The sequence below is a fragment of the Fukomys damarensis genome, unplaced genomic scaffold (genome assembly GCF_012274545.1).
Source record: "Fukomys damarensis isolate Sample0158 unplaced genomic scaffold, DMR_v1.0_HiC HiC_scaffold_37, whole genome shotgun sequence".
Classification (NCBI taxonomy): Eukaryota; Metazoa; Chordata; class Mammalia; order Rodentia; family Bathyergidae; genus Fukomys; species Fukomys damarensis.
The window spans coordinates 28,561,763-28,587,397 of record NW_022900949.1 but is presented as its reverse complement, the minus strand read 5'-3'; the positions used below and the strand labels follow the sequence as shown (position 1 = coordinate 28,587,397).

General features: G+C 47.1%; 1 protein-coding gene across 5 annotated transcripts in view; it reads left to right on the top strand.

The window, feature by feature from the left end:
* Positions 1-25,635, top strand: part of Atg7 (autophagy related 7) — a 217,464-nt gene that overhangs the window by 56,758 nt on the left and 135,071 nt on the right. For 3 of the 5 annotated variants that reach the window (XM_010631430.3, XM_010631416.3, XM_010631409.3), the window contains exons 13-17: positions 229-423; positions 1,529-1,732; positions 4,052-4,167; positions 7,238-7,313; positions 23,866-23,946. In XM_010631430.3, the coding sequence (XP_010629732.1) occupies positions 229-423; positions 1,529-1,732; positions 4,052-4,167; positions 7,238-7,313; positions 23,866-23,946 (672 nt within the window). Of the gene's footprint in view, positions 1-228; positions 424-1,528; positions 1,733-3,941; positions 4,024-4,051; positions 4,168-7,237; positions 7,314-23,865; positions 23,947-25,635 lie in introns of those variants that run through there. The other 2 variants (XM_033759762.1, XM_010631438.3) reach the window with 2 other exon arrangements.

Here is a 25,635-nt window from a genome sequence, read left to right as displayed (position 1 = left end):
AGTAGTGGTCGTGGGGAACGGGTACAAGAGTACTCTTGGGCCATGAGGAAATCCTGTATCAGGTCCACAGGCACAGTGAACCATTCATGCGACATTTGTGTGCTTCACTTGAGCTAAGTTATACCACACCCTGGTAACGCCTTCCTGCCATCTGGGGAGGATTAGACAATACTGACTTGCTGATTTGGCCTGTGCTCCAGAGGTAACTCCATCCTGGTGTCTCCCCAGAATGCCAGGGGGTTCAACATGAGCATTCCCATGCCCGGGCACCCCGTGAACTTCTCGAGCATCACCCTGGAGCAAGCCTGCAGGGACGTGGAGCAGCTGGAGCGGCTCATCGAAAGCCATGATGTCATCTTCCTGCTAATGGACACCCGGGAGAGCCGCTGGCTTCCCACCGTCATAGCTGCCAGCAAGAGAAAGGTAGTTCATGGAACGGGGCACCAGCCTCTAATTGTGGCCTCACAGTCCAGAGGCAAAGTGGGATGACTTGTGTGGCCTACAGCATGGTGCCAGAGGGCTTCCTCTGCAGACTCTGTTTTTTTGCCCAGGTCACCAGTAGAACAGTTCTCATCACTGTTGAATCTTCCTTACCATCCTATGAAGGACTGCTATTTATCAGTGACCACTTCAAGGGGCAGCAGTATTGAATAGTTAACTAAACCAAGCCCACACCCATGATGAAATAGTATACATCCATTCACATCCATGTATTTCAGAGAATTTAGTAATAAGGAAAAATACTATTATGTAAGAAACTACAGTGTATATTATATCTGAACATTTATTCATCGGCCTCCATCTGTCTACCCATCCTCCATCCACTCAGAAGGGCTAAGAAGGAGGGCAAGAACAAAGGAAAAACAGAAGGAAATGTGATTAAAATGGAGAAAATAGTAGGAAGAAATGCCTGAAACTGTCTCTTCCAGCATGGCTTTTCTTCATTTTTCAAGCTTTCTGTATGTTCAGAAGTTTGGGGGGCTAGGAATTTAGCTCAGTGGTTCCACTGTCTGCCTTGTCAGCGCAAGGTCCGGGTTCAATCCCTGGTACCTTAAAAAAAAAAGAGAGAAGTTTGGGAAAATAACAACTTACAACTAAGAAAAAGTTCTTGCAGTATAGATGAAAAAGAATGTCCTTAAAAATAAAGATATATGGATACCAGAGAGTCTTACGCAGTGGTGGGAAGAGTGGGTCTGAGAACTTGTGACCACAGCTTTGTTACGACTTCGGACAGCCCACTGACCCTGGGCCACTCAGAGAACTAACCCTTCTGCCCCTCTGCATCCTCCTCATGAATGGGAAGTGTTTGTAGGGCATTAAATGAAAGTAAATGAGGTCATTGTGTTACTCTTGTCACGTCTTTTGCACTTAAGCAGCCCTGTATACTCAGGAATTTTTACCATTATTAGCTATTACAGTCTCATTACACTCATATGCAAAAAATCAATTTTAAAAACTAGCAGAATGTGAAATTAACCATGACTTGAAATGTGCTTCTCTTAACTCTCTTCATCCTTGAAATGTGCAGTTGGTCATCAACGCTGCCCTGGGGTTTGACACGTTTGTTGTCATGAGACATGGCCTGAAGAAACCAAAGCAACAAGGATCTGGGGATGTGTGTCCAAGCCACCCTGTAACATCTGCTGACCTTCTGGGTTCGTCACTTTTTGCCAACATCCCTGGTTACAAACTTGGCTGCTATTTCTGCAATGACGTTGTGGCTCCCGGAGATGTAAGTGGATTTCTCTGTGATTTCAGATACTTGCTGTAACTCTGTCAGGCCCTGGGAGCAGAGACTCAGCACTTCCATTTCTCTTTAAGTATTGTCTTTTGTGGGGTTGTACCAGGGATCCAACTCGGGGGCCCTTGCTCTTGCAAGGCAGGCAGTGGAACCATTGAGCTAAATCCCCAGCCCTAAATATTGTCTCTTAACAGAGGAACTCTCTAGTGTTGGGGGAATGGCATTATCCCGCAGGAGCCTTGATCTGCATCCCTAGCTCTGCAGCTTTTCCTTGTTCACCAACATAAACACAGCCTCAGCTCTGGTAAGGGCCACTCAAAGAGGAAACTACAGTGTGGGCTGGTTCCTGACCTCCCCCTGCCTGTGCCCTGTGCATACCTTAGTAAAAGCTACCTAGACGAGCCAGCCCAGAGACCAGCTTCTGGCCAGACTCAACCCTTCCTCACACTGATCCTGAATAAATCCCTTAGGCTCCATCTGCAGCACGAGAGTGGGACATGGGCTGGTCATATTTAACAAGTGACAATATAGGATTGCCAGGTAACTTTGAAGTTCAGGTATAGAATGAATTATTTTAGTATAAGTATGTCCCAAGCAATATTTGAGACTACTTATGCTAAACATTTTATTTGTTGTTTGTCTGAAATTCAGATTCACTGTATCTTTTGGACTTTTATGGCAGCCTAGTAGAACAGGGATGAAGTCTAGCCCTGTCAGCTTGCAGTGCAGAACAGGTCAGGTGTGGGCGTATTCTGAGTGGCCTTAGCGCTCAGCCCCTATGTTACCCCCGCCACCAGGCAGTGTGTGGGAATGGTCTGTTACTAGCCCAGATCATAGCTCTCTGGGAACCCATGCAGAGATGTCTTCTGTCCCCTTTCCTGTCTTCTCCCCTTCTTTTAGAACTTTTGCTTAATAACTCAGACCTTCTTTGGGTGACCAGCCCTTGTGACCTCCCCATGTTAAGGAAAGAAGGCCTTTCCTATGTGAGGCCGGATGTCCACTGTGGTGCTGGAATACATGGCTGGTCCTGTTATTAGTTACTGCTGACAAGTCAGATTTAGGATCCACTACAGGAAAGTCTTGCTGGTTTATGTAGCGAAATTCTCAGTCAGAATGCCTCAGTAATCCCTTGATGTGTCTGGAGTCTGAAGGATGAGTTTCTGTGGCTTTGTTTCAGTGTAGGCTTGTGATTGGGGCCAGGAAGAAGCTTGCAGTTGAGCCCTGGGCCACACACAGGTATGAGAGACACAGAGGGACTGAGACTGCAGCATGGCAAATTAGTGCCCGAATCCCAGGGACCTCAGCACAATGGAGGCAGAATCTGTTCAAATAATTGTTCCTCTCTCTCCACCTCCTGGCTCCCAAGACAAGTGAGTTGAATTGAGTCAGTTACAGGGGTGCATGCTGCAGTTCTTGTGAGCTAGGGATGTGTTGCTTACAGGGAATGGGAAAGGGGACGTTGCCAGAAGCCCTGCAACGGGTCTTGGTCTCCTGTGAGCCACTACAACACAAAAATAATTAGAAAAAGATAAACAAGGCTTAGAGAAGAAGCTGGGTTAGGGGCCTGATCGGTGCTGCTCTGGGCAGCGAAGACAAAGGTACCCCAAGCTTGTCACTATTTATTGGTTTTGTAGGGAGTATCAGGTGACTCAGAGGGTGGTGATAATCCTAAATTGACAAGGATCTTATAATCAGAGGAATGTCAGATGTCTTGGAGGGTGGCAGTAACCCTATGATGATGAGGATCTTAGGTCTATGAGGAGTTTAAGTTGATTAGGATGGTGAGATGTTCTCATTCTCACAAGAGTTGGTGGGATGAGTTGGTGGGATGATAAGGAATTTGTCCCTTCCCAGGTGAAACCTTTTTCTTTTTGTATTACTATTCTTTTCTCAAAAGTTGATAAGGAATTTGTCCCTTCCCAGGTGAAACCTTTTTCTTTTTGTATTACTATTCTTTTCTCAAAGAACCAGGATGTCTTCAGCTGATGTAATCTTGCCCTTGAGAGTCACAGCACCACAGGACAATTGAGGCCTCAGACAGCCCTAATCATAATTTAGTTGTGAAGTGATTTTTCCCTAAAATTATGTATAATGGCTCCCACCACTCACTATTGGCTGAAAACTCCCAGGCTCTGAAGGTTTAGTTGCCAATCCTTGTTGGTATATTATGTCATTTAATGTCATGTTTATCTTGGTGAAGCTATTTGAGGCTGGATGTTCATGGCCACTGGGGAGCATCTGGTTGTGGTGACAGCGAGTGTTGAGAGCATGGCAGCTCTGAGCACACACATCCGTGCTTGCTCTCTGCAGTCAACGCGGGACCGGACCTTGGACCAGCAGTGCACCGTGAGCCGTCCGGGCCTGGCCATGATCGCAGGAGCCCTGGCGGTGGAGCTGATGGCTTCTGTCCTGCAGCACCCAGAGGGGTGAGTCTGCTTTGCCAGCAGTGGCTCATCAGTGTTCCCTCAGCCTTTTCTCAGTCTGAGCCTTCTGAAAATTGGATTGCTCTTTCCAAAAAACAAGCCCAAAACAAAACAAACTGGTTCAGTCTTTGGCCTTAGAGAGCTTGACTTGTGTCCTTTGAGGCTATATTCCTACATCCTTCTGGACTTGAATTCTTTGAATTATTCCGCCACTTATCATCTGAACAATTTAAGTTTTTGTAAAAGCCTTAGGACTTGCATGCTTGTATTCCATCAGTAAGTTTTGATTTTTTAAGCCCTGAACATCTGTTAGGCAGTACACGGAATCACGTGTTAGAAACTGTGTTCAGCTGCGTGGGACAGAGGTCTGCATTCATGAATCAGCTGAACGAGGCTTTATCTTTCTCATGCAGCAAGAAGTTCAGAGGTCAGCAGTCCAGGGAAGTCACAAAGGGTCCATTGTGCCTTCGGGGCCTCTGGTTCCTTCCTGTACTCTTAGCGCGTGCTCTTGCTCTCTCTCCTCTCTCTCTCACTCTCTCTCTCTCCTTCCTTCCTTCCCCCCCCCCCCCATTTCACTATGAAGTTCATGCTGGTCTTGACCTCATGCTGTACCTGAAGAAGGCCCTAAACTTGCATCAGTCTTCCTACCTCAGCTTCCTGAGTGCATACCACCGCCTGTGCTGTGTGCCACCCTGCCTACATAGCTATCTTCCTTATGTTTGTCATCCTGTGGTCACAGGATGCCTGCTGTGCCTCCAGTAACTCCTAGTTGCAAGGAATTATGGCCAATGTAGTTTCTTGGCTGAACACATTGCCTCTCTAAATCAAGTTGTGAGAATGTAAAAGATGGTAATGGATGTTGGGTAGATAACCAGCAGTATCTTCACATTTATTTTTTAAAATTATTTATATTTTAGCCAGGTTGGTAGCATACTCTCATATTCCCAGCACTCTGGGAATGTGAGGCAGGAGGATCATAAGCTCCAACCCAACCTGAACAACTTAGTGCTTTAGTGAGATCCTATTTCAGAAAGAGGGTGCAGCTCATTGCATAGGTCTGGGTTCAGTCCTTAGTAACACCAAAACAAACAAACAAACAAAAACTTTATATTTTAAACCCCAGAATATTTTGTTATTGTTACATAGTTGGTACTGATTTTGTTTTGCTAACATTTTTCATTTTTATTTCTTGTTTCTTTCTATATCTTCAAGCTTAACCTAGGGCATTCTCCTGCCCGCAGAATAAATATCCTTTAGTGTTTGTTTCAGGGTTACCAGGGACGGATATGTGTCAGTGTGTGTATCTGAAAACATCTTCCTGCTTCCGGCTTGAGATTCAGTGGCGCTGGATGAAACTCATCTTCTCTCCCCTGGACGAGCCCAGTCTGAGTCTGCCCACTGTAGTCTGGGTGGGGTAGGCTGCTTGCCACCTTGCTGCCTCTCTCAATGATTGCTTTTCTCCCTTCTGCCTGCCCTCCCTCCCTCCACAGCTTTGACCATGAGCCTATCGTCTGCTTTTCACAAACGTGGCCTCCTGTGCCTTTGTGATTCTGCTCATTTCGGTGGAACTTTCTAGTGCTTCTGGAGTCTTCGGCTGGATGTGTGTCATTCACTGTGGAAAACTTGGCCTTTATCTCTGGAAATATTGCTTGAGGCCCAGGTGCTCCTGCTTTGTTCCATCTGGGGCTGCAGTTACACATCAGTCAAAACCAACCCATGTGTCTTTCATGCTCTTTTCTCTGTTTTCAGACATTTGTCTTTCCTTGTTTCAGTCTGGTGATTTGCTCTTGGCTTATCTTCCAGTTGCTGATTTTCTCTTCTTTGTGTCTGATATGTGTTAAAACCATCTGTTGCATTTTTAATATCATTATTATATGATTCAGGTATAGAATTGCCATTTCATCTTATTTTATCCATTTCCATTTTCTGCTAAAGTGTGATTTTGATCTTTCTGTTTCCATGAAAACTTGGATGTTCTCCTTTAAGTGCCTAGCAGGTATCTTCACTCTCTGGGTTTGCTAGGGTCTATTCCTGTTTGTAGTTTTTCTTGGCTTTTGGTTGTGTATTACTTTCTCGTATAACCATTTTTTTTCAAAACAACAAAACTTTTAATTATGGAAAATTAAAAAAATGTGTGAGAAATATATATATATATATATATATATATGTTCTTTTATATATATCATATATTCTTTCATATATATTTTATATATATTTCATGTATATTATATATATATATATATCCCCCTGATATTCACCACTAAGTTTTATCTATGAACCTGACCACTTATTTTTCATTTCCTGCTGGCTTTTTTTTTTTTTTAAGACAGGGTCTCACTATGTAAGCCAGGCTGGTCTTAAATTCACAGAGACCCTCCTGTCTCAGCCTCCCGGAGTGCTGGGATTACAGGCGTGTACCACCACACCTGGCTCCTGCTAGCTTTTTAAAAAGCAAGCCCAAGACATAGCATTTCATTCATAAAATGTGTATTTTTCTGTTTATCTCTACAATCTTATGTAAAAAACAAGTTGAAGGCAATTTTTTAATATAATCACATGTCACCTCCACCTTTTTTCCCTACTGGGGATTAAACCCAGGGCCTCACACATGCTAGGCAAGTGCTTTACCACTGAGCTATACCTCCATGCACACATAGCCAGTTAATATCCACTTAATATTTATTCTCTCAAGCTGGGCACAGTAGCCACTTGGGAGGCTGATTCACACTGGTCCTCTTGCTTAACCTCCTGAGTGCTGGGATTACAGGTGTGCAGCACCATTGGAAGCTTTCCTTATCCCTGTTTTGTAGGTGAGGGACCTGAAGTCCATAGAGCTTAAGCAACTTGCCAATGGTCACACTGGTTTCTAACTCTAAGCCATCAGTGTTTCGTTTTGTTTTGTTTTTAATGACACTTTTCCTTCCCTCCAAAGACAGGAGTGTTTCACTAGGGCCTGCTGTCTGCCCAGGGCCACTGTGGTCCTCCAAGTCTCAGTAGACACTTTCCATATTGCCCTTGTTCACTCATCCCCTAAGCCGATTCACTGAGCAGCTCAACTATTTCCTCTCCCCAGGGGCTATGCCATTGCCAGCAGCAGTGAGGACCGCATGAATGAGCCTCCCACTTCGCTGGGGCTTGTGCCCCACCAGGTCAGTGATGTGAGTGAAGGCAGGACTGTGCTGGACCCTCTGCCTGCATGCGGGGTCGGGGGATACATGGGGTCTCTTCACTGTCCCATCCTTGCAGCCACTCACCATGCAGCTAGGATTTCAGAGGGAGTCCTGGTGACTGCCTGGAAGGTGTCTGGTGGAGTCAGTAGTATTGGGCGAGGACACATAACGTATAAATACAGGACACTTAACGTATAAGGTTATTTTATGATAATTACCCAAAGAGTCAATTGCAAAGGAGTGCAAGAGATTAACTGCACACTAGAAGCCTGAAACATTCAACTGAGGGCCTGGATCCCAGCAGTTTCCCACACAAGTCCAGCTAAAGGCTTAGAGTCCAAGGCAATGTCCTCCTTGAGACCAGCCAGTGGCCTAGAGCCTACAGCAATGTCTCATGCTTGTCCGTATTGAAGATCTGCATCTGGAAGGCCCAAAGGCCAGTGGTGGAAGCCAGAAAACCTACGCCAGTGAGATGAACGATTTGTGCCACCAAGGTGAGGAACTGATGCTCACTGGTAAAGATCAAAGCTCCCCTGATGAAAGCAGCAGCCATTCCCAGTGACAGAGAGGCCCTGTGCTCCTCCTCTAATGAGGAGTTCACATCAGGAAAACCATCCATGGCAAGCTTTTCCTAGAAAATCAACAGGCCAAGATCTTCCCCTCCAGTCCTCTTTTTATGGCTATTGGTAACACACTTCAGGTGGATCCTTCACGCCCAGACCACTCTGATTCAGTTCAGCTGGGCATTACAAGTTGACCATTAGTCAATCTGCTACATGTCCTTTCTGGGGATCCTGTGGGGAGACATCAGGACCCAGCAGCATAGCCGGATCTTTGATATATTCCACCTGCTGACCCAATAGAAAAGGAAAGGTGGGCTTTGCAATCAGCTGGACAGTGGCTGAAATCCCAGGCCGCTGAGCACTAAGGTAGCCTTCCAAACAGGGCACAGGACTTCTCCCCAGCCTTAGTCCCTTCTGTAAACAAGATGGACCTCCCCTGGTAGCCTAGCAGCTGGTTAGGACAGCAGTGTGAGGATCCTGGGGAGTGACACCTGCTGCTCTTGTCACTGCTGTTTGTTGTTATTCTTAACTCTCTATCCAGATAGAATGGGAAAGCCATCAGGAAGGTGTTTCATCCCCAAAAGCAGGGTGTCCTTTTAGAAAGAACCCGAAGCATCCTATGGAAGTTCCGTCCCTCAGGGAGTGACCCTGAAAAAGCAGATGGATAAACTCTGAGTCCTGAGTTGCCTCTTCACGAGTGTGTATCACTAGGTGTTTTGGAGGGAAAAGAGTTCCGGTCTGACCTCTTGGAAGTCAGCACTCGGTTCTTCTATGCTGAGTTTGAGCCCCCTTCAGAGTGGCAGTGGCTGTGCTTGTCAGCTTTTGGTTCTGTTTTGATGATGGTACTTGCTAAGCGTGTGCTCTACCCTGAGTTGTGCCCCACTGTAGCCACCCATTCCATCCGCCTCCCCACTCCTGTTCCTGTCTAGGCCAGCCCTGTCCTTTTACAGTTGAGGAGGGAAAATGACCCAAGCAGGTTGTAGAGAGGGTTGGTGGCTACTGTCCACTCTCACGCCTGCCCTCCCACCAGTGCTGTCCCTGACACCTCACTTAAGCCCCTGGTCCCTGTGCCTCCCATCACACACCTGGCATTGGGCCCCTCACCTCTCCGTGCTCCCTGTCTGTATCAGTCAAAGCAAGTGCTCAGCCTATGTCCAGGAACCCATCTGACATGGGCTGTGACCAGAGTCTTGGGGAATGTGACTTCCCCAGCTCTCGCGAGGTGGCTCTCATGTTGCCTACAGGGCCTGTGATGGCATTGCTGGGCGCTGCCTCCAGCTGCCTGCCCCGCCCGTCTGACCTTGCCCAGCACCCTCATCTCCTTTTCAGATTTATTCTGAGAAGGGCCTTAATTAAATTTTCAGTCATGCCCCGCTCTGGTTTCCTTCTTCAAGCCCTTTATGTTCAATTACTGCAGTTGTAGTTTTCTCAGTGCCGAGGCCAGAGGGCAGAACCGTCTCTTTAGAGAAGGGGCCGGTGTCAAAATGCATGTGCCCATGTTTTCCAAGTGCTATGGCAACTAATCCCTCTCGTGTGACCGATCCCCATTGAGCCTGGCGATTGTTTGTCACCCAGCAGCCCTTCCAGTTCCCTCTCCTCCTTTTCAGCTGACTGAAGGATTATTTTGGTTGTTGGCAATCTCTTCATTTGGTCTTTTCAAAGACGAAGAATAATGTGGCCATATATGGGAAAGGTCCAGCGTGTGTGTGTGTGTGTGTGTGTGTGTGTGTGTGTGTGTGTGTGTGAGATCACTTGCTTGCAGTATTTTATGCTTCAAGTCTATATTTTTAGCTGCATTCTAAAAAAGAAAGTGGAGAAAAAAACTTAAAAATTAATCAGAGCTGTGCTGTCCATTTTTAGTGTTTAAACAACTTTTCCTTTTTCTCAAGTGGAGTGCATCCATCTCTGCAACTGTGTTTTGATTAGGGGAACATCCTCTGCGCAAAAACAGTGCCTAGTTGCCAACTCAGCACTTCTCTCCTCCCCTTCCTCCTCTCCCCCACCACCCCAAGACAAATGGTTTCCTGTTGGAGGGAACTCAGTAAACTCCTTTGTGTACTCTACATGTAAAGAATGACCAGCCAGGCTCTCTTAGCTCATTTTTCTCAGTTCCCCAAAGGAGACCATTTCTCACTTGTCTCCAGCAGAACAAGGTGCAGTAGAAAAGCAATAGTCCTTGGACTAACTCCCGCAGCCCCCACCGGCAGCTCCTTGTGTCACTTGGAGGAAGTTCCTTAGCTTTCCTGTGTTCCCTGGTCCCTGTCCTCTGCATCAGATCTGGGAGGCCTGAGGGTTACTTGTCCTTCTCCCTGTGGGCCTGGCAGAATTCATTCCATCCGGAGATTGGCCATGTGCAGAGAGGCCACACTGGGCCCTGAAACTCAATGAATTTCTGCCCGAGGGAACCTCTCACTGGCTCTGAAAACCCTGAAAAGCCATCTAAAGTAAGAAAATGGGCTTATGGGTCTTGGTTTTCAGGTTTTTTTGTTTTTCTTTTTCAAGTCTCTAGCCCCATGTACATAATTCACTGAGCAGGCAGCAAGAAGTATGAGCCATTTTCTATCTATAAAGAAAGTGATTCTTCAAAAAAATCATTTTGGCTAGGCGTGGTAGTGCACACTTGTAATCCCAGCACTTGGGAGGCTGAGGCAGAAGCATTTCCACGAGTTCAAGGCCAGCCAGGGCTACATAGTGAGTTCAAGGTCAGCCTGAACTACATGGTGAGACCCAGTCTCAAAAAACTAAAACAATCCACAATCATTTTATTGATGCATTGATGCAATCCCACATCACTAGTGTAGAACTTGATGGATTACTGCAAAACGAGCACACCATACAGCATGGAGATCAGAAGGCACCTGCCCACCATGCTTCTTCCAACAGAGAGGGGAATGTCTCTTTTTGGGGGAAGACAGAGGCTCTCTATGTAGTTCACATACACTGAGCTCACAATCTCGTGCCTGAGCCTCCTACATGCTGGGATGACAGGCATGTGCCACCACACCCTCCTGAGAGGTAAGCATCTCTGGCCCTCAGCCCCTTGGGAGACTTTACTCTGACTCTGAACTTCATGTAAATGCTTCCCATTGGTAATGCACTATTAGTCTGGGTGTTCCTAGCGTAGTGGTGTCGTTCCTTCTGCTTCCCAGCCCCTGGGATCTTTTGCTGAGGGCCAGATTCTTCTGGTCCCTTGGTAGTCAGCACCATTGAGGCATTACGGAAGGCATGGACGACTCCTGAGGTCCACAGGAGACCGGGCTGCAGGCTGGTGAGAGACTCTAATTGTGACTGAGGTTAGTGGCCCCCAGGACTTTGCTTAACTGCTTAGTCCTATTTGTGCACCCAGCAGTTCACATGCTTTGTCTCAGGCTAAATGCACTCTGGGTTCTAACCATTGAAGAAAAGACCCTGCGTATGTGTTTGTTCTCTCCTCTGGGTCTGGACTTGCCAACCCTATGGTTCTCTGGCTCTTGAGTTCTTTTTTCTTTTTTTTTTTTTTTTTTTTTTTTTTTTTTTTTATTTTTTTTTTTTTTTTTTTTTTTTTTTTTTTTTCTTTGAGATAGGATCTCGCTATGCAGTTCAGGCTGGCCTTGAATTTGCAGTAATCCTCCTGTCTCAGCCTCCCAGGTGTTGGGATTACAATCATGGCACCACGCCTACCTCTTCAGTTCTTTCTTGTGGTTCATCTCAGGAACAAAAGCCAAAACTAGGGCAGGACCCTGTGAGGGCCTAGCCTTGGAGTCACTAGTGAGCCAGCTTTGGAGTCTCAGGCTGTGCCTTGGTCTGCTGCTTATTTGGCCTCTCTGCACAGGCTGTGCCCCCAGATCCTCAGGCCTTTTGCTTCATGTCCTGTGCTGGGAAACACGTAGACCAGTTGTGTGTGACCTGGCCGCCCTATCTCCCTGCCCCACTCAGCTGTGCAGGTAGGTGCTCCCCACATGCCGAGTTCAGTAGCACAAGGCCACCCAGTGTTGAGTCCTGTGCTCTTGGAGCGGTCTCAGGTGGATGATGGATCCAAACCATGTGGGTGTGGTGGGGAGGAGGGGTCTGGGTAGAGCTGACAATGTCTGGGCTGCTTCTGTGAGGCCCCAGGAGTAAAGTGGGGGGGCTTCTTTGGAGGACACATCCTCAATGATAGCAGTCTGAGGCATCTGGGGGTGATGTCTGGTCCCCAGAGGAGCCAGGCCTCCCACGCCGACAGAAAGATATCCCTGTGCTTTCTGAGCACCATTCACTGGACAGGGCTGTCCCAAAGCTGTCCCATGTGGGATTCCCCTGGGCGAGGCAGCTGAAGGCTTCATGATCACACAGGTCTCACCACGTCCATGCATGTACTCATTCATTCATGCCTTCATTTCCCAAGAGGACTTGAGGCAGCCATTGCCCCTCATCAGTGTTGACACTGATTGGCAGGTTGCTCTGTCCTCTCTGAACCTCCTGTTTTATGTATCTGTAAAATGGGGAAAAATAACAAGCTCTGGAACTTGTGTGTGGGTTAACTCGTGTTTACCGGGCACAGCACCGTTCTGGGCACATGAACACACTTGGTTATATCTCCTCTTTCACTTCTTGTCCCACTGGAAGCCTGTCCACTCTAAGAGGAAGTTACGTGGGCTTACCTGCACCTCTGGGATCAGTGGTCACGCAGGGAATGGCTGGAGGCATGAGCTCTGCTCTGCAGTGTGTTTTGGAGGACGCTGCTGGCTCACTTCTGCTTCCTTCTCTGAGTGGCTCGGAGTTGGATGCTGAGAGGCAGGAAGCAGAATCTGTGATCTGAAAAGACCTCTGTTTGCCATGGCTAAACTCCCCATCTTGGCACTGGATTGGATTGAGAAGCTCTTCAACATCCAAGGCTAATCTGGGTTTTTAGTCATGCAGACTTCCAGTGCCAGGCCGATGCCAGGCCTGATGGAAACTGGTCCATGAAGCTAGAGCAGGGGCTTCCACCTGGGCCCCAGGGGAGCCCTCAAAGTGGCTGCTTGTTCGCACCATGGGTCTTGGCTTCCAGCAGAGGCTGGCAAGATGGGCCTGGTGTCCAGCCGTCTACTCTGCCTAGGCCGGAACATAGCCAGGGTGGGTGCTTGGAGAGGAAGGGCCTTTCCTTGTCCTCATCTATTTATTTTGTATCCAGCTGGGCAGAGACTATGGAAGACACCTGCTAGAAGTTCCTCCATCTGAGTGTTAAGGGATGTTTCCTTTACTTTCCTTGGGCTTTCTCTTCTTTTCTTTTTACTCCCTCTTTTTCTTTCTGCTCACTCCCCAACTTTAGAGCCAGAAAGAGCAGAATTTATCGATTCCTGGCACTGCCGCTCCTCTGAGCCTCACTTTCCTTTTGCAGGAACTGGTGGGTGGTCACAGGAGGGCATCGAGGCCCAGGTGAGGTGAGGGTGTGAAAACACCCAGCATCCCTGGCCAGCTGCCCGCCCCTATGAGCTCGGTGTGGAAGAGGCCCTATCACAGGGAGGCTGAGGACTAATGGAGAAGCAGGGACCCCAGCCCCATGGCCCCAGAAGACAGTGAGTCCTTGAATCAGAGTCACTTTCACCATTTCCCAGCCCATCCCAGAGCCACTAAGGGAGCTCTCAGGGGACCAGAGCCCTGCTGCTGGGTCTGTGGCATCCTGCGGACACTGCGCGTGACTCCTCCAGGTAGCATAGATCAGATCCTGCTCCTGGACTGCCTGGGAATGTGGTGTCCCCACCGGTGCCAAGTGTGTCCCACAGGAACCCTTCCTCCCTGTCCCGAGCATGCCCCAGCCCTCAAAGTCGGCGGCCCAGCTGCCTCCCAGAGTTCAGCAGCCCGCACAGGTGTTCCTGATGACCTCAAAGCGCAGCACTGGGGCCAGCTGAGAGCCACCAAGGCAAACCCCACCACCCTTTACAGCCTCTGCGCACACCCCTGTGATCCAGCCACTCGGCAGGCCAGAGGCAGGAGGAGCTCTAGCTGGTGTCCAGTCTGGGCAACTTGGCGAGACCTTATCTCAAGGTAAAAAATAAAAAGGGCCGGGGCCGGGATGGGTTGCAGTGTGGAGGAAGAACACCCCCAGGGTTCAGTCCCAGTAAAAAACCAAAACCCCAGGTAGCAGCTTTCTACGTCCTGTGCAGTTTCCACTTTCCCGCCGAGGGCAGCCTGTTGTTTTCTCAGGCCCTGTTAGACAAGCCAGGTACCACTGAGGGCCCCAGCCTGGTGACTGGATTTCAGTTCAGGCTGCTTTGTTCTTCATGGGCCTGGGCCGGAGGAGTGTGTGGGTTAGAAGCCAAGAAAACACAAGTCATTGTTTTTCTTGGAGGTTCTTATTCCCACCTGGGTTTTAAAAAATATTCCATGAGCTGCAAAGATCCACACTGCAGCTCTAGCTTAGCATAACACCGTTTTCTTTCTCATGGGGAGGGTGTAGCCCAGCGGGACAGGAACTGCTTAGCACACCGGAGCCCTGTTTCATCTCCCACTCCTAATAAAGAAGGCTGCATTATTAGAAATGTCAGGGGCTTCAGGCCCGAGAGGTGGACTAAAGGGGAAGCTTTATATTTTGTACCTTTCTGTACTTTTGAAAAAATTAGGTTTATAAACTTTTTTTTTAATTGCATTTTTATCTGAGTGTGGAGGTACATGGCTGTAATCCGAGCACTCAGGAGGCCGAGGCAGGAGGATCACCCTGAGATCCAGGCCAGCCTGGGCTATGTAGTGAGTTTGAGGCCAGCCTGAATCACATGATGAGATCCCGTCTCAAAAAAAATCACCGTTTGCCAAGGCATGATTCATGGACAGTGTGTTACTTTTTAGTAAGTGTTGACAAATCTGTACACTCATATGATGCTACCACAAAGGAAACACAGGACATGTCACCCCAAAGTTCCTCCAAGTTCCCCCAAGCCTCAGGCAACCATAGATTCAATTTCTATATAAGTTGTTTTCATTTCTTCCCAAAGTCTTTGCTGTGAAAAGGAAAAGTATTCACATTTAAAAACTGATTTAATTTAAAAGCAGGTAAAGCATGCAAGGGCATGGGTAAGGTTGGTGCCTCCCTAGCTGCCAAGGGTGGCATGTGGGTGAAATTGGCAATATCTCCCCCTATGGGGCCAGAGGAGGAGGAGAAAGCAGTCTTCACAGGGGCCTGTTTAAAAGGAATGTAAATGTTTACATTTTAAATGGCTGGTCTGTTTTTTGTTTTCTGTCAAGTGTTGATTGTTTTTAAAGGGAGCATTGATTTGTTTAACAAAGCTCTTTAATCTCCACTCTGTTAAGAGACTGACAGCAGCCTGGTGTGACGCACACCTGTGGTCCCAGCAATCTGTAGCAAGGCCCTGTCTGAAAAAAAGAGAGAGACGGACAGGGAAATAAGTATTAGTAATGGGAGAAGAGTTGAGAGCCAGCATTTAGAGAATTAACCTTGAGCACTGTTGGGTCCAGAGGCTTTGCTTGCTGTGTGGATGGGGAAGTAACTTTGGCATTAGTTTATAAAGCCTTTTCACTTAAATGCTAATTTAGTACAGGATAAATAAGGTGGAATGCTGCTGCTGTTTTTAGAAAATCTGGAAGGATTGGAGACTTCCTGGCTGCTCCATTTTGTGAGGCTGATGGTACAGTGTGGACCACAGACAGTTGTGAATAAGGTAGCTGTGCGTGTGGCAGCACACACCAGAGACCCTTTACTGGACTCACAGGCCCTACCCCAGACCTTTTGCATCCAGGACCCAGGAGTCTTCTGATGGGGCACTTTAGGAAAAGATCCGAACAAGCCACTGTCAGACGTACTCTGAGTGTCACAAAGCATAAAGTTCACAGTGAATTTTCCTACCGAACTGAGGCACAAACCATGTGCACACGCGCACCTGCTGGGCTTGAGAGCCGAACCTCAAGCTGCAGAGTGGGCACCCACCACCAAGCCACACCCAGTCCAGACAGCTCTTTCCACTCCTGTGACTGGGAGACAGGGCCGGCCTGTCCAGGAAAGTGTGAATACAAGGGTGTTTGCCTTAGCCGCCTGGATTTCAGACTGCCCTGGGAATTGTGTGCGTGACTAAGTTAGGACTAAACATTTCGGCAGGAACTTCTACACATTTCTTATGAGACTGGGGAGAATGCAGAGCCCACTGTGGAGGCTCCAAGCTTGTGTCCTTATACTGGGAAGGGCTTGGGATTGTCTGGAAAATGCGGATAGTGATAAGTTTTGTGGTTTATTTGGGATGTGTTTTTTCCATGTAGTTCAGATAGGAGAACAAGTAATTCTGCAGGCTTTGAGTTGTTTGTGTTTCACTCGTTCATGTTGTAATTTACTATGTTTTAAGAGCAGATCACTGTGCTGTGGGTGAATACAGATAGTACGTTGTCCTCCAGAAGCAAGGAAGATGTTTTCAAAGTGTTTTTAGAAAGGAACTATAGCACATCCTGATCTAAAATTCCCATGGAAATGCCAGGGACCCAGAACAGGCAAATAATCTTGGAAAAGAAGCGCAAGGTTGGAGGACTCAAACTTTCCAGTGTCACACGTGCACAAAGCTACTGCAGTCAAGACTCTACTGCAGATCTATGTCAGGTTGGGGCCTAAAGTTGACAACAGAAGAGAGCCATCCATCTGCAGCCAGCTCAAGATAGCTCAGCATGGGAAGAGGAGTCATCAACACAGTAATGGGCAACTGGATTTCCACATGCAATGGGATAAATTTAGACCCTCGTCTCGTGCCATATGAAAATTACCCCAAATGGACCATATTCCTACATGGAAGGGCTATAGGTACAAATCTCCTAGGAGACAAAGCATAACTAGTAGTCCTTTTGGTAGGTAGTGGTTTCTTATATATGTGACCCCACAGCTGAAGTGACAAAAGAAGAAAAAAATAGTTCACCAAAATTTTTAAAAGTGCTTCAAGAAAGCCAAAACACTAATTGTAGAAGAAGAAATATCTGCAACTCATTTAACTGGTAAGAAACCTTTTCCCACAAAATATAAAGAATTCACAGCTCAACAATAAAAAGAGCTGGGCATGGTAGTCACAGTTGGGAGGCTGAGGTAGGAAGACTGAAAGTTCCAGGCCAGCCTGGGCAACTTGGCAAAGACTGTGTCTCAGCCTTTTAGAAAGGACCAGGGAGGCAGGTGTGAAAATGCACACCTGTAATTACAGCACTATGGGAGGCTGAGGCAGGAAGATGACAGGTTTGAGCCCAGCCTGGGCAGTTTCATGAGATGCTTTCTCAAAATTAAAAAAATAAAAAAGGACTGGGGATGTAGCTCAGTACAAAGGACCTAGGTTCAATCTACAGTATGACAGAGAGAAACAGGCAGACAGCCTGTCTTAGTCACTTTTCTCCTTGCTGAGACAAAGTTTCAGTTTGTAGTTGGCTGTCTCCAAAGCGGGGTGTCATGGGAGAGGGGCATTGCAGAGGAGAAGCAGTTCACAGCAAAAGCAAGCAAACTACACAACTCTCTGTCCCTTATATTGTCCTTAAGGGTGGGTAGCACTCAAACTCTTAATCCTGGCATTATACCATAAATCAATTCCAGCATCACACAGTCTAGATTCAGCCTCCTCTGAAAAGCCCCACCTGCGACTGCATGAGGCTTTGGGGGACATCCAGACATAAGCTGTAACATTCTTCCCCTGGCCCCACAAAGACTAGTGCACATCCCTTTATGCAAAAAGCAGTTCATCCCTAAGAGTTGCCAAAGTCCTAACAGTTTCAGCATTGCTGAGAAGTCCAAGTTCAAAGTGTCCTCTGAGATTTAAGACAAATTCTTAGCTGCAAGCCCCTGTACTAATGAAGACAGTTAAATATTTCCAACATTCAATAGCACAAGGTAGACATTACCATTCCAGAAGGTACAAATAGGGGAATGGCAAGGAATGGGACCAAGGCAAGTCCAGAATCCAGCAGGGCAAACATTAAGTCCTGTAGTTCCACGTCCAGCATCCCTGGCAATCTCTGGCAAAATGTGAACTCCAAAGGGTGGCTCCGCCCCTGTGGCACTGAGGGTGATTGCAGCTCCCACGGCTCCTCTCGGGCCAGCTCTGCTCCCTCCTTGCAGTTTTCCTCAGATGATCCATGCTCCTGTCTTCTCGAAACTTCTGGGGTCTCCACCTGTACCTTTGGCTTCACACTCACAGCTTCATACACCCAACTCCTGGAATCAAAATCTTTATGGGTCAGTGCTCACTAGAGATTTGTATAATATAAGACATACAAATACATAACTTTCAAGATTATCTTACAGTGGCTGCCCACAGAGTCAGGAAGGGTGCAAGAGGTCTGTCTGCACACTGGGGAGGCTGAAGATGCTGAGTTCTTAGATGCTAATGAGATTATTTTGCCAGAGAAAGAGATTGCCCCACCCACAGTGGCAGGGCACCCCCAGCCCTATGGTGCTGGCCCTCCTAGGTCACCTGAGGAAACTATCCCATGCTGACCAACTATGATAATGGGGACGCTCCTCAGGTCCCACTCTCCCACTCACCTTTGCCTCTAGGCCCATATCCAGGCTCAAGTCACAGAATGGTCCTCGGGGTGAGGCACACAGTGTGGCTCTTGAGGGGTCTGCCATTCTCTCAAAGAACTTAAGTTTTCCAACTCGTATAAGCAGGGGCCTGATGAGCAAGTGTGGGAATGGATTTTACAAGTGTGGAGTCATGGTGTCAGAAAGACACACCTGGACCAGACTGAGGGGGTTGATGTGGTCTCCTTAAGCAGGGACTTTTAAGTTTAATGTTGCAGCTCATGGAGTAAAGGAATATGCTAATAGTTTACTTGGCTGGTTGGTAGAAGTATGAATCAGAAGACAGTCTAGTGTGACCGAGTTAGAGATGCCTGATACTCCATGGTTTACTACTGTTGAGGGGATTCAGAGGCTTAGGGAAATGAGAGTGCTGGAGTGGATCTGTTACGTCAGCCCTAGTGTACCAACCACACCGGTATAATCCAGAAAAGGTACCCTGCAGTGGTTCCGCCTCCTGCCTCACAAGTGTAAGGGCCCAAGTTTGGTCCCCGGTACCAAAAAAATTAATAAATAAAGAAAATGTACCCTTCACTAACACCTTGAGAAACAAGCTTGTGCGGGGAGCTCCAGCATCCCTGAAGAACCCCGTCACTGCTTTTCTCTGAATATGCCAGACCTTACAGTGGGGTTGGAGGTTACTCAGTGGGGAAATTTAAGGGCAGTGGGCTTGACTGGAGTGGCAGAGGTCAAGTGACAGCACCTCATCGCCAAAAGCAGGACGCATGCACCTACAGTAATGACAGCAAAAGCAGAACAGTGACCAGAATAATCTGACACGTATATACCTGTGGCATTGGCTGATCAGCCACATTTTTGTTCCCAAAAGTGAAATTGATAGGAAGCCTACAAAATTTTTACTAAATTTATATAATTGGAAAAATTTAAGGGCAAATGATCAGAAACCTACTTTAAATCATAGTAATGCCGCTCAAGCAGTTCCCAAATTTGAGCCAGTTTAACACGCCCAGAACTCCTTGAATGAAAAATGAAAAAATGGAAATAAAGTGTTTGTAAATGGGGTGGGGGGGTAAAGGAAGAGCAGAGACGGGAAAAAAATGAGAACCACCTGTCATGTAAAGGTGCAAGATCCCAGTAATGAATGTGACTGTACTGTATACCTAAAATGTACCAATAAACTCAATGATGGAAAAAAAAAAAAAAGGAAATATGGAGGCTGGGTATCCTGGGGGAAGGATCCTGGTGGACCAAAAATTTATATAGTCCCTCTTTCTCCCATCCTTCCCGGAGGGACCTAAGGCCTTTTGCCGAGTGACTATACACCGGGGGAAGAGAAAGGATCAGGTACTTTGGGTACTACTAGACACTGGTTCTGAACTAAGGCTGGTTCCATGGGGTCCAGACTGTCACTGTGGCCTCCAGTAAGAGGAGGGGCCTAAGGAGGTGAGGTGATCAGGGGAGTTTTAGCAAAGGCCAACTCACGGTGGGTCCAATAGGTGCCTTTTCCCCTGTTCCAGAGTGGCGGCGTCCTAGGGAAGTTGTTGCTCGGGATTTGGTTCATAGGCCCTGGACCCCTACAGCCAAGAGAGCAGGAAGCCTGGCTCCTGCTCCAGCTGCCGGCAGACCTTGGCACTGTCCACGTGGAGCTGGTTTTGGGAGCAGGCAGAATGCGAGAGTTGTGGGGTCAGGAATCTTCCACCCAGGTTTCAGAAGGAGGCCTGGCGACTGGGCAGTGTACTCCTGAGAGGCAGTGTGTGAAGCTCTGAGTGTGAAACTGAAGGTGCCGTGGAGACCTCAGAAGTTTGGAGAAGCCAGGAAGGAGGATCACCCAAAGTGAAAGTGAAGACTGGAGTTCCTCTGAAAGAAACAAGCGATCCTTCCTTCTTTGTCTTCCTTTCTAGCATTCTGGAGACAATCCTGCCTAGTGTGGATCTTCCATGCATAGTCCCAGGACGATGCTGAGCCAGTTTAGTTGGGTGTTACTTACTCAAGCTGACACGATCAGCCATCACACGGACAGATGGGCAGGTGAGCTGGGGATGTAGCTCAGTGGTGAGTGCTTGCCCAGCATGTGCAAGGTCCTGGGCTCAACCCCAGTACTGCAAAAAATAAAAGACAACCAAACTTAAAACTTGGTTGATGATTTGAATAGACATTCTCTAAAGAAAATACACAAATGGTCAGGAAGCACATAGAAATACATTTGACATTACCAGTCTTTCGGGAAATACAAGTGCAAGTCGGTGAGATACCACATCAGACTCACTAGGGTAGCCACATTAGAAGAGAGACACACAAGGATCGACAAAAAGTGGGAAGAACTGGAACCCTCACACTAGGCCAGTGGGGATGTGTTACGGCGTGGTCCGTTTGGAAAGCAGCTTGGCGGCTCTTCGGAGTACAAACATTCCACTCTTCATTGTGTGCCCAAGAGAAGTGACCCTGTCCTGAGGAACGGATAAACAGCGAATCCATCAAACTGAATACCATGTGGCAATAATAATGAATGATACACTGATGTGCTTTACAGCATGGATCTAAATTGTGTACAGTTCCATTTACGTGGAATATAATAGATAAGTGAAAGGAAATAGCGGGCTAGTGGTGGCCAGCATCTACCAAGAGATTTAAATGAACACTAGGTGCTTTAGGGTTCTGGGATTCTTGGGGTGAGGAAAAGCTTAGAAATCAGATAATGGTGATGGGTGCACCACTGTAAATACGCTGAAAGAGCACGGAATTGTACACTGTGAAGGATGAGTGTTTGACATATGAGTCACCTCAGTCACCTGTTGTTGATTTTGCTCCCCTTCCCCTGTACTGGGATTAACAGGGCCTTCCCCTTAGTGGCACGCCCAGCCTTTGCAGTTTGTGTTTTAAGGCAGGGTCCGAGTCACCCCGGTGGGACTCGTGGTCTTCTTGCCTCAGAGCCTCCTGAATAGCTGGAGTTATGGGTGAATAACCCTGGTGCTGATTTTTAAAATCATATTGTAGGCATAAAGACCAAAAGAGAAAAAGGATTTGAGGGGAGGGCGATAGTATTGCCAGGTAGACCAGTAGGTGGCTCGAAGATTGGTGATAACCAAGTGTGCTGGAGCCAAGTGGCTCTTTTGGAAGAGCCAGGCTTAGACACACGAAGAATTCAGTCGGTTTCACCTGGAGCAGGGCAGAGAGTCAGGCTTGTTTCTGGGAGGGAGGTGGTAGCGCAGGGCAGTGGTGTGGTGCAAGAGCTGGGAAAGATTCAATCCAAGACCCCACTGGAAGGCAGGGTGACCCAGGGACCTGCAGGGCCAGTGGAAGAACTCCCTGCTGTCCTTGGGCTGCTCCAGGAAACCACAGTGCTCTGTGGCAGGAAGACTCACGCATGGCAGAGCTGTGTGCCAGGGAAGGAGAGCGCATACAGATGTGGTACTCTGCGGGTGGTTTGACAAGAGTTTCCTTCCGAACCATCTACACTTGGGAATACTGTGGTTTTGTCCCAGCCTTCTGGTAGCCACTTTGGTGGGCTTGGAGTCCTTGCACACAGACATGGCTCTCCACTTCCCAAGAAAGCACGTTTGTGTTTCTGTTGTGGTTGTTGCTTGTTTTCTCTCTTTTTTTTTCCTCTCCTTTCTCAGCTTCTGACTAGGTCTACTCCTTCCCTTCCCTTTAGCTCTATTCCAATCGTAAGACAGCTTAGCAGAGAACACCACCCATATTCCTTGTACAGCAGAAAGAAAGTTTAGTAGGAGCTACACAACAGGAAATAGACCTTGGGAACCTTTTCAGTTTGTGTGTGTGTGTAGACATTAATGTGCAGGCTGTGATAAATTTTAGCAGGAAATTGCTAGAAATGGAGGGGTTTTTTTTAGTAAAAGAAATGTTAGGCTCACCATGCACTCTTTCAAGCCTAGAACTTGCGGAGCTCATAAGGATCTCAGCAGCCCCCTTGGACTTTTCCCATTAAAGTCTTTTGTGCCATTTCCATGTCTCCTGTTTTGGTGTTGTGAGTAGCATACTCACACTGACACTGATTGTGCCTTACATAAAAAAGTCGCCACATGTCTAAGATACAGGACCCTAAAACAGCACATTTTCATGGTTCGCAAGGAGGTTGTCTTTATCCCCTTTACCTGATTTATCATTTCTACCAAACACTCCTTTGATCTAGGTTTACAGTGAAATCACAGCATGTGAATAGGGACATTTGAGAAATTACCATTGGCATTTTCTTCAAGGTTAGATTTTCCAGAGAGAGGGGCTCACCTTCAGTTAGCCTGTAGGCACGGCATGGGATAAAGGTGAAGTTCTTCCCTTCCCTGAAGGCTCTGCCAGGCTCTGTGGCTTTGGGGATGGGTGTTGGGAAGCTGGAAGGGCAAGAGGGTGCTGGAGTAGCTCTGAGGGCTGGGTGTGTACTCAGCATGCCAGTGGCCCTGGTGCCATCTCCAGCACCCATGGTAAACTGAGGAGACCTAATGCTAAACACAAAAGCTCTGATGTCCAAGAGGGTAGAGCAAGGCTGCTAGCCTACTTCAAAACCACACTGGAGCAGGTTTGGAGTCACCAGGTCAATTTCTGAATCTTTGCTGTCACCGTTTACCTGAGCCGAGGTGCTTCAGCTTTGCCAGCCTGAGTTTTGTGAACTGTGCTGGAAAATCCAGCCAATGAATTCATGAGAAGAGGTGTGTTGTCAGCCTCATTAACAATGTTGCTTCCTGGGGAGACTAGAGATTACCGTTAGCGTTTCAGGTAACGGTATGTTAAGCATTCATATAGCAACAGATGGAAACGCCCCTTGTGGCGTTGCTCCAGTTGTGAAGATGTAACTAGTACAGGTGACCTCAGTCCAGCTTGGGCAGAACCTGGCTGAGAGGACATCAAAATGTGCATCTGGTGCAGTGATAAGCTCGTGCGCGAGGTGGCGCTGTTTCCTCACCAGTCGCTGCTGGGTTACTTTACTTCCTGTGCCCTGCCTCCACCGAGTAACAGGACCTGCCTGGGACCCTGGGCCTTCGGTGCAATGTCCAAGCCTGCTGCCTTACAGGGCCCCACCAGTACAGCAGTGTGGACATGCACACTGGCCCGTGGTCTCTGTGGGAGACCTGAATCACAGTAACAGAGTTGATGCACTTTTCTGTTTGTTTTGCGGTGCTGGAGGTGGAACATGGGGCCTTGCGTATGCAAGGCAAACGACCACTGAGCTACATTCCCCCAGCACTTACCTATTTTTGAAGGCATTTATAAAAACAGTACTTTAGATGTTACAGTGTGCTTTTATATCATAGACTCAAATTTGGTTTTAGGTCTCAAATATTTGAAAAGCTGTAGGCCCTGGTTCCTAATAAAGGACCCACAGTATTTCTTCCCCATACCGATTACATTACCAGGGAAAATACTCAGGTTGAGCTCCATTTTTGCTAGTAATCTGTCAGAACGGCCACAGCCATCATTTCCCCCTCTTTTTTCAGACCCCAGACATGAATTTTCACAGACGTGGTCATTCCATGCGTGATATGAAATGTTCTATTTTGTTTGTTTTTAGATCCGGGGATTTCTGTCACGGTTTGATAATGTCCTTCCTGTCAGCCTGGCGTTTGACAAATGTACAGCTTGTTCTTCCAAAGTAAGTCATTTTGCATTTGAGAAACTCGTTTTTAAAAGGAAGCCCGTCAGCATTTAACCTCAGCCTCACCGGCCAGAGTCATTGAAACCAGTTTGTTTGTTTTCAAGTGTCTGTGTTCCTTCTCCCAGAGAAAGCAGCTTGAGCAAATTTGATTTCTAGTACAGAGCTACTGAGTTAGATGTTTTAACTCTGTTTCAATACTTGTATGGTGGTAATTTTGCCTTGAACTTGACTGATCTTTGTTCCTCCCCAGAGGATTTCCTCCTTACACAGACCTTATAGAGCAATTTTTGTTTTTTGTTTTGTTGTGTTGTGTTTTGAGGTTCTGGGGAAGGAACCCAGAGCCTCACTCACTCATGCTAGGCAGCACCTACCACTGCGCAGCAACCCCAGCCCTCTTCAAAGGCCAATTTTTAGGCTTGACTCAGGAGGTGGGGGATGCTGGGGAGTCCTGGCTGTGTGTCTTGGGGATCTACATAATGACAAAGAAAAAGTAAACAGAGATTAGGGACCCAGATAGGGAGCCAATAAAGGGCCCCTTCTGCTTTGATCTTTCCAGCTGCTCTAAAAATAGAGCTGCTCTGCTGCCCCTTGTAATGGGAACCGGCTGATCCATCTTCAAACTGTAGTGATGGCGGCTCCCTTTTTAGTAGTCTCTGAGATGCTGTCATAGTCATGCTAACAAGTATACTGTGTGTGACAGCAGATTTCCTTGTGGGTGTCCTTTTAAGTCTTCTCACACCCAGTAATTTAACCTGGGCTTTTAAAACTCCTGATTCTTGGTAGGCAGAGGTTTTGTCCTTAAAGTGCCTTTCCAAATGGGTTGGGCTCCCTGACCTCCCTTCTGCTGTTATCAGGGGCATCTCTTTGAGTGCCCTCCCCCTGGCAGATGTAGGTGAATTGTGGGGAGAGTCTCCCCTCCAATTTGATGGGCCTCTATTAAAAACTACAAATTTTCTGAGAAGCATCATCTTGACCACATTCTCTGAAAAATGAACAGAGTTGATAAACAGTGTTAATAAATTAGGTTAAATCTAGGTACTCAAAAGTGCAGGGTAAAAATTTTTTCTACTTGCTTTGAAAATAAAATAAGCCCCTCTTTTATTGTTATCCATCCCAAGTTGCCTCCGTTGAAATTTAATGCTTATTCTTTATTGGTAATGACCCTCAAGCTCATTCTTTCTGTAGTTTCAAGTTTAAAATATCTTGTATCCTTCCACCCATGCCGGGGCCTCAAAGACGTCTGCCTGAACTTCTGTCTTGAGAAATGTAAGGTTTAGGATCGTGTGCTCCTTATGGAATGTTTCCCCCTGCTTTGGCTAAGCTAATTGGTCTCAAAGTAACTGGGCAGTATTAATTTTCATCCTGAAATTTTCTGGCACAGGTGCCAAAATTTTTTCTATGGCTTTATCTAAGTCTGGCTCCTCAACGAAATCAAAATAATTGGATTCTTGAAATGAGTTGCAAATATCCATTCATTCTTGTTCTATTTCTAATTAAATTAGCCTATACAATAGTGTTTATGAAAGAGTCAGAAGCATACCAGCTGACCAGGGCCTTTATGTGCTTTAAAAGAAAATAGCTTTGGGTGGGGATTTAGCTCAGTGGTTTTGCTGCCTGTCTCACAAGCCTAAGGGCCTAAGTTCGATCCCCGGTACCACAAAAAAAAAAAAAAAAAAAAAAAAAAAA